We start from the raw sequence: 13,101 nt of genomic DNA, 5'->3' as shown, positions 1-13,101 counted from the left end.
CATGTCTGTGAATACAGGGCTCTATCAACCACTGAGAGGTCCTAGAATTTTCCTGTTGGGCGAAGACTCAACATGTGCTCTCAGGAGGTGAGAGTAGCAATGCCCTTTCACACTATCCTAACTTCTTTCTTCTCCCTAGGGGGTTTGGAGCTATTTCTTCATAGACCTGTAAAGAGAGGCTGGTGCAGAGCTCTTGAGTTCCACATATGTCACAACTCAAAGACAAAGACATCATAAGTCAAGCCACAAACAGCATCGGGGACCTGGGCGAGCATCGTCAGTTTCAGATGTGGTCACAGAGTTTGGATGACATTCTATTACGTCTGGAGTAAATGAGGCTGGCTCCTCTCCAGTGTCTCCTTATCAAATTTAGGCCTATACAGACAAAGCTCAATTAACAGAGCCTTCATTAAGGGAGACAGGGGAGAGAGAGAGAGACCTATGAGATTCAGGAGGAAGGAGGATGCTCCAAAATACATAGCATCTCCTCCAGAAAACTCCACAAATGTCAGGGATTTTAGGATGTTTTGGGGAAGATGTGCTCAAAATATTTATTACAAACATGGAGGTTTAGCAATCTACTTTCTGAGTAAGAAACAGTGATAATAGTCATGTCCTCATTTTTTTTTTTTTTTTTTTGGAAAGTAGCTCCTACAAAAGGCAAGAAAGAATCTCCTGGCCAGACCTCTTGTATCTTCTAAATTGGCAGGCTCCCTGGGATCCCTTGCATACCAGCTGTTCACTCCAACAGTTGTTTCTGAGTGAGAACTGGTTACAGAAACTAACTTCAGGTAATATCATCTTAACTCCAGACTTTAATCCCCTATCTTTACCCCCAAAGCAAAGTCCCTGCTCATTCTGAGAACATCTTGAGTCAGGGAGGTCCCTGCTGAAAAGACTCCTAGAGCAGCCAACACAGTGTGTGTGTGTGTGTGTGTGTGAGCACGGGGGTGCGTTCCTATGTTTATCACAACCCAACTAGAAATGCTACAAGTAATGTTGAGAAGCAGACACGAAATAGTACAAGAGGCAGAACGCATTTAATTTCACTATTCCTTTTCTTAGAAGAAGGCGTCATCATGGTTTGGGATCTTCCATCTCTTGGCCACAAGCCCGGGGATTGATGTGGAAACAGAGACATTTCAGTGACATTTATCCTGTAGCAACACAACCAACTTGACACTTGTGGTCACAGCAGCCCTTGGGAGGGTGCAATGAGTGTCCTTCACTGATAAATAGTGACAACCACTTTCAGTCCACTGCTCTGTTCCACTCCCACTAACCCTTGTGCAAGAATTGCTGATAAGGAATCAAATGAGCAATTGGTATTCGAATCTGCTCTCTTTTGCCTGGTTTGACACCCTTCCTACCAGTCTTCCCGTGGAAGGTGTGAAACGTGAACAAAAGATGTGAAGGTGAGAAGGGAGAAGTGCTGAGCGCCTGGATAATTAGATCACAACTAACTGGCTAGCACTGTAAGTCATTGATTAATAAGAACCTGAATGCTTTGAGGGCCTTTATTTCCAAGGCTTCTGAAACCAAATATGTAAAGGATAAGATGAATGGGGTCTATTGCCCTTTAGGGGCTGCTGCTGATTTCCAGCTGGGGCTATGGTTTCCTGGAAAGGCCAGGGTCGGGTCAGCAACCTGTCTCCTGAGCCAGAGAAAGCACCAAGGAGGTGCAGCTCTGCTGGTGTTGCTGCTCAAGTATCCTATGGGAGTTCCTCTTCCCTGGGCACCGGTGACCACTCAGTGTGGAGCACAGTGGGGGCTGCGAGCCACCCCACCGCCTTCTACACTAGCCATTGATCTACAGCAGCACCACCAGGTCACCCAGTTGGACAGCATCTGATCTGCATCATTCCTCATCTCAGAGGTTAGAGACAACCCATGGGGCTGTTTAGAAGGGAAGGCTAGGGCTGGAGCTTTGGTGGCAAAGGCACTTTTTGTTTAGGAAAAAATTGCCAATGCATTCAACCAACTTTTAAAGGAAAAAAAAAAAAAAAGAAGAGGAAGAAGAAGAATCATTTGTACATTTAAAAGTTCCAGAACAGTGCAATGAGGAAAAAGGGTCCACTAGTCTTTAACCTCATAAAGACATGCTCATGGTAAAAATTTATTTTACATATTTAAAATAATACATTTAAAATTATTAGTTACATTACAGGTACAATGATGAACATTGTGACTCTCCATTATATTGCACAGCCTGACTTCATTCATATGGGTTTCTTTAAATAGTGCAAAATACTTTATACAGGAATGTGTTTGGAAGGGCCTTCGCAACCAAAATGCAGAAAAGAAATATCTTACAAATGACCATGAACATATATTAAAGAGACAGGGGAGGGGGAAAATTAGAAAAAAAAGTTACAATCTGTACACAGGAATTTCCATAGACAACCAAAAAGTTCCCTCTCTCCTGGGAGAAGCAGCAGGCCTCTGACCTATGCAGGTCTGGCATTTGTGCTAAGGTAATTTTTTGGAGTCAATCAAAAAATAATATATATATATATGTGTGTGTGTGTGTGTGTGTATATATATATCAGTAACTTAATACAATATAAATAGAAGTCCAGTCCAGTGGATCCTGTGGTGGGTCAAATGGAGCAACAGGAGGCATGCCTTTTGTCACCTAGGGTTTCAGTAGGGTTCTTTTCTTAACAAGGGGGTGGTGGGGAGAAAAGAAAAAAAAAAAAAAACAGAAAATTATAAATGAAAAGGAAAGAAAACCACCACTGTTACCACCACCACCAAAGAAAGAACTGAACAATCCAGCCCGGATGCCCCCTGCTGCGTGTGGTCCAGCACTCAGACCTCGGCTCCGCTGGCGCTGTGGAGAATAAGCAGCAGTAACTCCCTACCATGCGTTTGCATTTTTGTGTTCTTTGTTTTGAAATTTTTTTTAGATCCACATACTCCTCTCCCGGGGACGCCAACGAGGCACTTACTTGATGCTCCCGTCACTATTTTCTGTGGCTGCCGTGGCTTTGGTGAGGGGCGCCAGGATGCTGCCAGGGACCCAGCCCTCAGCGGCAGGGGAGTGGTCGCTAGCGGGCTGGTACACCAGGCACATGTTCTGCTGGTTGACGGCGAGGACCTGGACCACCTCACCTTGGCTCACACAGATTTCATTCTCCTTCAGTGCATAATAATCTTTGATCACAGCCATGGATGAGGCCCCATTGCAGCCTCCCAGGTCACTCTGCGAGGAGACAAAGGTGAAAGGGACACAGATACAGGAAGGCTGGTTCACACATGCTTGCTCTGCACTCTTGTGTGGTTAAAAGCCAATCTTCCTACTAGCAAGGTAAATAGCAGGCAGAAATTATCCTGAGAAATGAAACTATATTCATAAATGGGATCTGAGAATATATTTTATGGCAATGTTTCATTAATATTATAATTGAGGGTGTAAAGGTAGAGATACTGCTCAGCCATAGGGTAAGGTATGAACACGCCTTCCGCATGGAAATCCCTCCTTAGCACGCACCTTCCTGCCAGCATCCTCCAGCTCATGGGAGGAAGAGTGTGGCAAAGGTATGGCATATGTAAACACCTGGGCAAAGGTCAGGTCAGCAGTCACAACCTCCCAGTGAAAAGAACACAGGCTCTTTGATATATTTTTTTTCTTCCTTTTGAAAAAGCACTGGTCTTACTCTACATTCTGACCCTCTTTGAGACAGAAGTAACAATGAGACATTTGCCCAGTTCAAAGGCCAGGCCATGACTTATCCTGACCCAACCACTATGGGAACAGAACTCCTCCAGACCCCCAGCTCCACCCCCCAGCCGGTACTCATTAATATGAAGGATCCTGCCCCCCTGACTTTTTCACGTGACTCTGCACCGGGAAGCTACTTCAAGACAGACCTGCAACTCCCATGGATGCCTGGTTGCCTCACAGCATGGTGAGAGCCAGAAATTCTTCAGTAAATTAATGTGACTTCAACTTACTCACAGGGCAAGGGATTTTAAGATGAAAAAAATCACTTCCAGGTGATAAAATAGGTCAGTATAGTTACTCTAACACAGAATTGAACTTGGTCATTAATAGTTAAAAAAAGAAAAAGGGAATTCCTTGGTGCTTTCACTGCCGAGGGTCTGGGTTCAATCCCTGGTTGGGATCTAAGATCCCACAAGCTGTGCAGTGTGGTTGGAAAAAAAAAAAAAATCAGTATCATCTAATAATTTGGGTAAGAAAAATAAAACTATAAGGTAAAAACATATAGGTCAAAAATGTAGACATTCCTATCCATAGACCCATTGATTTCTAGAGGAAGTGGAGGCCTGATGAGATTAAGTAACCCACTGAGGTTCTAATGCAAGACACAAAGTTCTGAGCTGCAGAATTTGGAATGGAAACCAGATAGCCTAACTCCTGACCTAGCACTTTTCCCATTCGTTCTCATTTCTACTACTTTGTGGGGTCAAAACAGCTGTGTACATTGATGACAATCCTCATGACAATGTTTGAATTGTGGATTATCTGTGATAAATGTCTAATCCAAGGCTAGCTTCCGCAGTTACACATCAATGGGCAGCACCCCCTTGCTGCATCAGCCTCTGGGTGGTGAAGAGCTGTGGGCTCGCTTCAGGAGCTCATCTTTAGAAAGGGCAATCTCTTTAAGCTGTCAAACCCTAGAGCTTCGACTTTTAGGTGATCCACCTCACAACTCCTCTATTTGCTGCAAATCATAATTGCTACCACACTATTACCTACAGCGTTTCTGCAGATGGCAACAATAGCCCTTCAACACAGAGTGTCTGAACCGGGGGGAAACTGGCCTTACTCACTCAGTTTTTCAGAGAAGGAAGAGACATAATTGAGACTAGAAGGCATTTAGTGGATTCTTCCTGCTAAAACAATCAGCATAAAAAGATGCTACTTTATGAAGAAAGAACAGAGGTTGTGCCCTCAAAGAGGGTGAGGGTGGAGGTGATGGGCCATCACTTACCTTGCTGGCCTCAAACTTGTCCCCAGCCTGGTGGTAGTCAAACCCTGGACTGCCATTGGAGGTAGATATCTTCAGGGGTGGCAGAGGCGGGTTATAGCTGGAGCCCTTTGGGGGCTTCTCGGAGCCCACGGGGATGGAGGAGTAGGGCCTGGGGCTGGCTTGGGGAACCCTAGCAGGCTGGGACCTCATCACGGCTGTGCTCCTTTCTTTCCGCTGATACTCAATGGGCGACTGTAGGGCTGCAGGGAAAGAGCAGACTGTTACTCTCAGCTTTGGAAATCCCACGAGGACTTGGAGGCTCATGAGGTGAAGGCTTTGTGAGAGAAAGAGTGGGGATACTCTGTATCCCCAGTATCATGAGGAAGATGCTGCCCTGTTTTTAATGAATGTATAAGCTACTGAGAACTATTCTTAGTGTTGTCTGAATGATGAAAATGCAAAACCAAAATGGTACAAAAGGAGGGAGAGAAGGCTCTGTAGTATGTGTACGTGTGCATGGACACAGGGGTGAGTGGGGGTGGCGACAGAGAGCTTCAGAAACTGCCGGCCCTCAGCCACCATGCAGGCTCTGCAGGGTGGGAACAAATGGGAGGTGGGTCTCAGGAACAGAATGGAGTCAGATTCCCTGGTGCACAGGGCCATGGCTCTCCGTGGAGGAAAAGGAGATGAGACGGGTAAGGGAGGTTCAAGTTGCCATGCTGTAAAAGATCTAGAAAGTCAGGTGACTGAGTCTGGATTTAATTCTGAAGATCACGAAAAGTGACTGAATTCAGTGAACTTGCATGTTTTAAATGCAGGTGCTGGCACCAAGACCTTGCAGCAGGTTGGGGGAGGGATAGGCCAGGCTGATCAGGAGCCCTGAGATGGTGACAGGGCAGAGGCGGGACCTGAGCAGAGCCGTGGGAACAAGGAAGGGGTGCGGCAGGTGCTCCAGCGGGAGGCGAGGCTGACACAGCCTAGACGGGAAAAGATGGCAAGAAGCCAGGGTCCCTCGAGTTTGGGGGCTGGGAGAATGGTGGTTAGCGGAACTCAGGAGACAGGGGAAAGCCGTCTTGAAGGGAAAGGGATGAACTTTGTTTTCCTGAGTTGATGATAAAGTTCCAAGGTCTGAGTAGTAAAGAGGTATAGCAGGTAAAAACCACACAGGTCAAATTCTCTAACAGTGACTTCAAGGCTGGCCTGATTATGCTGTTTCTATCAGTGTTCACTGTAACAAATATTTAATTGGGTTAATGGCTGAGGCCCAGAGAACTTTCCATGACGAGGACATTTCTACAGTAATAGGTATATACTTTAACAGGACTCAACATACAGTCCAAATTTCCTTTCCATCTGAGGCCTCAGGACGGGAAGGCTGACTCTGAGGTGCCTGCACACGTGTCTATAAGTAAAAGCCTGGCCCCAGTCCATCGTCACGTCCTTTGTCTTCTGAGTGTGCAAGTGCAGCACGGGCTGCTACCAGACCTCGACCTTTCTCCTTGGAGAACGGTAAATATTTAAGCATTGAGAACTGAGTTCAGTAATAGCTTCATAACTCACTATAATTAGGGAAAAGTTTTCTTGGAACCAGGTATCAATACAAGTCTGGATAAGTGACTACGGTCAAAGAAGTACCATTCCAAATCTGAAGCAGATTGCAAGACAGCTGTGAAGCAGACTGTAGCAAACTGATTTGATGAATCAATATCTGTCTCATGGAGCTGGGGTTTTACTTTGATTATATACAATAATTATGCTAAAGTGTTTGAAAATGGCATATCTTCTTAAATAAGCTCCACAGAGAGACTGTCTTCTTCTACCAGCCTCAATCTGCCTAACTTAGGTCTTAGGATTAGGAAAGCTGTACATCTCTGGATTGGGTTTGTATCTGGCTGACAGATACAGTGTCTTATACCCGATCCTGTTTTTTTGTTTTGTTTGCTGGGGAGTTCATAGACAAATGTATGCCCTACCACTAGCAACTATACTGCAGTTTTAGGGTTAAGAACCTGATTTTAAGTTACACAGCTCTTAGTTCAAGTTCTTATTCTAGCACCTACTGGTTTTCTGACTTGGGACCAGTTTATTTACCTCTCTGAGCTTCCTCTTCCTCATTTGAAAAATACAGTGTGATAATATGTGAAATGCTCAGCACCGTGTCTCACACAGAGAAAGGACTCAATATATGGGTGGGAGCCATTACTGGTACTCAGTTATCTACAGTTTCAATTTATTGTCCTACCTTATTGTTCTTTCGTCCTGAATTGATGAACTTAACAACTTCATTTTCAACTTAGACTCTGTCAGAAATTCCTAACAGAATGCAATTTAATGAATGTTTTTTATATTTCACACATTTTTGCTTACTTTATCCACATAAGCATTAAATCAAAGTTGTGTATTCAAAAGCTGTGAACAATATACAGCTTTCATTACTATCCCTCAGGGCTGGGCTGGTGTTTAATTTTAGATTCTTTAGAATTAGAAAGAACCCTAGAGATCACATAGTTTAGTGTTGTTGTTGTTGTTGTTTTAACCAAATTGTTCTACAGTTGGGAGACAAGAGGCATGGCCCAAACTCTCTGTGTAATTGCTTTAAAGTCTCATGTTGTTGTTTTACTTGCTAAGTCATGTCCAACTCTTTGCAACCCCATGGACTGTAGTCTGTCAGGCTCCTCTTTTGCGACCCCATGGACTTTAGTCTGTCAGGCTCCTCTGTCCATGGAATTCTCCAGGCAAGAATACCAAAGTGAGTTGCCATTTCCTTCTTCAGGGGATCTTCTGACCCAGGGATTGAACCCATATCTCCTGCGTTGCAGGAGAATTCTTTACCACTGAGCCACCTGGGAAGCCTTGAAGTCTCATGTTCTATCTTAAAAAATCAAGGCATTCTACTATATAATCTCATGTTATTTGTTTTAAAATAGGTACAATGTGCTAAATCCCTTACCGTGGAGTACAATTGATACCTGATGATCTCACAGGCTCTGTGGAGTTATCTGGAGACAACAGGGGCTACACAGAGACTGACGCTATCTATGGGAGGTGTGCTGTGTTTTCCTGCTTCCAAAGCTGCAGAGTAGATCGTTCACGAGAGCCAACGGAGGCCCAGTGACACGTCATGACTTGACCAAGGTTCACCACCTCTAGTCTCTCCCCACAGTATTCAGTCCATGCTAGACACCCAGCAACTGCTCTATGTGCATCATTTCAAAGAGACCAGATTCTAGACTAGAAAAAGTGATATGCCTAAGGGTTGGACGTGTGTGTGTAAACAAGGGAACACATATGGCCATACAGTACTCCTGTAAGTCTATAGAGAATGCCATTCTCTGTGTAAGTGACGATTTGTTCTGGGAAGCTTCTTGGTATTCCTGAAATTTAGAGTTAGCAATCACCTCTGTTGGGAGCAAAGAGGGATTTGAGCTGATCTGCCAAACTCCCAGTTATCTCTAGATAACACTAGAGAACCTCTGAGATTACCAGCCATTAACTGCCCAATGGAAAAATGTACATCACCGATAGCTGGCCCCTGAGACAAAGAGAATGTGCTCATTTCAGATTTCGGCCCCAGTTATTACCAGCTGGTAATGGTGGCCACAAGGCACAACTTCTGTGCCAAGGCTGTAAGAGATTCTCTCTTCTTTTGGAAACATGGCCTTCTTTATCATGCCCTATCTGCCCACTTGTATATTTGGGTTCAGAAAAATTCTACACAGTGTTTCTGAAAACTACAAGGTTGGAATGCACGTAAATGTGATCGAGGCTCATAACTCACCAACAGTCCAGACCCAAAGGGGCTTAGGGGTGTGAGGTTCCCTGAAAATGGCCTGCCTAGAAGCCAGACCCAGTACCTACCATTTAAGAAGTCTCGCTGTGTTTCTAAGACTTGGTTGATGTCCTGCACCCAGGCCTGCTGGATGTCAGCATTGGCGGCTTGCAGAATGACCCTCTCTGAAGTCTCCCTGTTCAGAAGCGCAAACTTGCAGGGGTCATTGTCCACGTTCTCCTCCAGGACCAAGTAGTTCATCTGGAAGAAACCAAGGGGATCGTTTACATATCTAAGTGGCTTAAAAATATCAACAATATATTACAGTTCCTTCAAGCTTTTATTTCATATGTTTCCAAAAATGTGCCCTGGCTCTAACAGCTTAAATACTTTGGTTTCTGCTTTTGAGCGAACAACTCGATCTTGGAGAACCCGCACGATCACCTTGGAGACTGGTGCCAAGCTGTCACTTTTCTCACGATAATCGACCTTCAAGCCTGAAGGCTACACACTTAAAAGAGCTTCACTGTTCTGGATCCTCACTCATGCCAGTGCCTTGTCTTTGGAAAGCAGCTCCCCCAGTGTGGCTCTTCCTTGCCCGTCCTCATCCTCGCCTGGATCCTCACCTTGATGCTCCTTTTGAACATGTAGCCTGGGGTGAGGGAGCCCTTCCTGAGCAGTTCACTGAAGATGACGATTTGCTCAAAGAGGAACACACGCCTCTCCTTGGTCCGCGACTGCATGCCAGCGTCCAGCTCAATCACGTAGAATGTGTCCTGCTGCAGCAGCTTGCCCTGAGCAGTCAGGGTCCCCTGATGGGAAGAAGGGTTGGAATGCAGTAAGTGAAGCACAGGGAGTTGACCCTAGCCCTCTGGGTAACAGAACCTCCCCTCTGGGGACATGGACAACAGACAGCAAAAGCCTCAGGTTCTAGTAAGAGACTGAATCAGGGCCCATCTAGGGTAGACTGTGGCCACCTTCCTTCTCATAGGGCCCCAGACGGAAGGGAAAGATGGCTACAGAACCACGAAGAAGCAGTTCGGGGAAAATGCCAGAAAGAAGATAAAATTATTACCTACAAAGATGTTCAGGAATTGTCCTAGCCTTATTTTTTTTTAGTAAAAGCAAAACAGAAAGTAGGTGATGCTGGAGCTGGAAGCGGCCTTGCTGTCCTTCGAGAAAATGTGCCACTGAGAGGTATGCCTGCCTGGCCCTTGGGAGAAGACCGGGGGTACTCTCAAAGCCATGGACCTAGAACCAGTCTAGGGCCAGGGAAATGATGGAGGCAGGACCACACACACACACACCAGATGAGCTGGGACCCTCTCTTCTATTATTTCAGGCTGGTGAAATTGAGACCTTCATCTCCTGCTACAGATCAGCAGGTACAGCTGAGATACTATCAATAGGTACGCTTATTTTATAAGCTGATGGATATTTTTTGGGGGTCCTGGAATCCTTCTTATAATGTCTCCAGTTGCCAGATCACTTGACACCCAGTCTAGGAAGTAGAGTACATTTGGTTTACCAGTTCTAACCAGATTTTCAGAATACTGTCACATCTTTCAAGGGAATCTAGCCAAGCCAGCAAGTCTTCATAGATGCTACTGGAGAGCCTTGCTTTTTCTACTGTTCTGCAACAAGAAGATGCTGCCATCTGAGACAGTGACCAGAGCACTGCCTCTAAACTGTATTCTCAGCTGAAAACTTTTGTCCTTTAATGCAAATGTGGGCTATTCTCTGCACATGATGCCTTTTTCCAAACATTACCTAACACATGAGCTATTTTCCTTTCATGTTCCTGAGAAATGCCTGCCCTTTGCTTGGATCATGGTCCTTACTGTCAAGGTCAGCAGCCAAACAGGCTTATCTCTACCCTGGTCCAAAGTTAATATTAAGCCAGTGACCAGCTCTAAAAGCTCTATTAATATTACATAAGAGCCTGACCCAAGAGTTATAGCCCTGCCAACACTGAAGGGAAAGCTAAAGGATGTAAAAGGGAGGGAATCTAAGTGAAGGGGTTAACTTCTCCCTGCCCCAGAGCCATGGACTTCAGAAGGAATGGTCCTTCCCAGTTAGCAGAAGGAATGCAAAGCAGATTCTCTAGGACTTGATGAAAAAAGGAGATGGTGGTGGTTGATTTAAAAAAGAAAATAATTCTACCCTCCTATATACGTCCTTCTGTGGACACATGAACATGTATAATATGGTTCCTGTGAAGTCTGAGTGGGTCAGAAGGCACATCAGATGCTCCTCCTGTCAGAGTTCAGTTCCTCCAGAGACCAAGAGAAATTCAAGTCAGACTCTTGCTCAGAAAAACACAGGGAACATCAAGGATGAAGGGCAAAAGGAATTTCTTGGCTTCTTCAGAACAGCCTCAGACCTGGCATAATTCCAAGCAAACAAGTGTAAAATGTCATCTAGTGTGACTTAAGAAACACTATGTGAAAACTTGAGATGGATTTCTGATGCACGGCCCTTCTTCTCAAAGACCTCAGGTCTACTGTGGAGAACCGGAACCTGTGAAAAACATTAAGAGCAAAAAGACACTCCACATAGTTCCTGATCACAACAAAGTGATGAAAATCAGAAAGGGAGAGCAGGATGGGCTGTAAGGGCAGAAAGGACAAAAGAATTTGGCTCAAAACCATCATGAATCAGACTCATTAACCCAAACCTGAATATAGCACTTCCTAACCTTACATATATACCAGTCTACCTTATGTCTATTTTATTCTAGTTTAGCCAGAAAGAAAAGCCCCGTTTCCAAAATGAAAAATGCAATGTTACAAGATTACTGGGAAACAGGATTAGAAGATCCACATCTTTCTCTAAGGGGCTCAACAACAACTATAAGCACTGTCAATAATTGTGTTAGTTCCAGTTTTATCATATTAGTATTTAAAATAGACTGTGTTCAGCTTAAATCAGGAAAGCTAATTTGCTCTTCTGAGATTCATTGTTTTGGGTTGAACTGAATCCCTTCTCCAAGTTGCATGTTAAAGTCTTAACCCCCAGTACCTCAGAATGCAACCTTATTCAAAGACAGAGTCTTTACAAAGGGAAACAAGTTGAAGTGAGGTCATTACAGTGAGCCCTAATCAAATGATTGATGTGTTTATAAAAAGGGGAAATTTCCACAGAGGTATGTACAGAAGGAAGATGATATGAAGGCACAGCAAGAATGCCATGTGAACATGAAGATGGCCATCTACAAGCCAAGGAGGGAGGCCTGAACAGACCCTTTCCTCACAGCGCTCAGAAGAAACCACCCTTGCCTACAACTTGATCTGATTTCCAGCTTGTGGAAACATGAGATGATGTATTTCTGTTGTTGAAGTCCACAGTACTCTGGTTATGACCACCCTAGCACGCTAACTCTGGTTATGGCAGCCCTAGCACACTGCTGCTGCTGCTGCTGCTAAGTCGCTTCAGTCATGTCCGACTCTGTGCGACCCCAGAGACGGCAGCCCACCAGGCTCCCCCGTCCCTGGGATTCTCCAGGCAAGAACACTGGAGTGGGTTGCCATTTCCTTCTCCAATGCATTTAAGTGAAAAGTGAAAATGAAGTCGCTCAGTCGTGTCCGACCTTCAGCGACCCCATGGACTGCAGCCTTCCAGGCTCCTTCGTCCATGGGATTTTCCAGGCAAGAGTACTGGAGTGGGGTGCCATTGCCTTCTTCTCCCTAGCACACTAGCATATTCAATTGAAACCCAAATCCTGGGTACATCCAGCTGTTTCTCCCAAGGCTTGACTCTTCTTGTCAAAGAATAGAAATGTGCACTGTGAGGTTTTAGAGCTTTAAACATCCACTTAACTAAAAAGCCAGTCACTATGTATACCTGTTTATTAGAACCACCCTCTCAGAAGGAAAAAAAAAAGTGTGTTCCATTTCTCCCTAGTTCTACTCCTATCACACAGTCCTGCACTCCCTCACATTCCTAGCATTTCTTAAGTAAGAAAAAGGGAAGAGGTCATTGGCAGGTCCACGGCTATAAAGAATCTTGGGTCTTTCCAACCCCCTTGGAATTCTGACTGCAACCTGGTTGACCTATGACTGCTCTATTGCTGGAAATCCTAAATAGGTGCATCTTCTAGGCCCGTGAACCAGAGGGGCCCAGGCACAATGGCGTAGACAGCAAGAGAGACAGAGAGGGTGGGCACAAGGCTTCAAAGGGAAGCCTGGGCTCCTGCTGCTCCAAAGAGAGAGGGCTAAGAAGCCTTCCTGAGAGCTCACCTCAAAGCCCTGCAGGCGTCCCAGGTTCATCATGTCATTGCAGCGTTTTGGAACAAGGCACATTAACTCCACTGCTTTCTGTGGGGAAGAAAAGCAGTAGTCATAGCCAGGAGCAGCACTTGGGTAGGGGGCTCAGGACAATTCCATACTGGAAGAC

At 45.1% G+C, this 13,101-nt stretch overlaps 1 protein-coding gene across 17 annotated transcripts in view; it reads right to left on the bottom strand.

The window, feature by feature from the left end:
- Positions 1-13,101, bottom strand: part of KALRN (kalirin RhoGEF kinase) — a 705,836-nt gene that overhangs the window by 45,683 nt on the left and 647,052 nt on the right. For 12 of the 17 annotated variants that reach the window (XM_055568424.1, XM_055568425.1, XM_055568433.1 and 9 more), the window contains 6 exons: positions 12,945-13,022; positions 9,333-9,518; positions 8,796-8,967; positions 4,959-5,197; positions 2,952-3,205; positions 2,104-2,654 (listed from right to left, as the gene is read on the bottom strand). In XM_055568424.1, the coding sequence (XP_055424399.1) occupies positions 2,636-2,654; positions 2,952-3,205; positions 4,959-5,197; positions 8,796-8,967; positions 9,333-9,518; positions 12,945-13,022 (948 nt within the window). In that variant the 3' untranslated portion in view covers positions 2,104-2,635. Of the gene's footprint in view, positions 1-2,103; positions 2,660-2,947; positions 3,206-4,958; positions 5,198-8,795; positions 8,968-9,332; positions 9,519-12,944; positions 13,023-13,101 lie in introns of those variants that run through there. The other 5 variants (XM_055568444.1, XM_055568443.1, XM_055568445.1 and 2 more) reach the window with 3 other exon arrangements.

The sequence above is a fragment of the Bubalus kerabau genome, chromosome 2 (genome assembly GCF_029407905.1).
Source record: "Bubalus kerabau isolate K-KA32 ecotype Philippines breed swamp buffalo chromosome 2, PCC_UOA_SB_1v2, whole genome shotgun sequence".
In the NCBI taxonomy this organism is placed as follows: Eukaryota; Metazoa; Chordata; class Mammalia; order Artiodactyla; family Bovidae; genus Bubalus; species Bubalus kerabau.
Note: the sequence above shows the minus strand (reverse complement) of the source record. Positions and strands in the feature narration are given on the sequence as shown.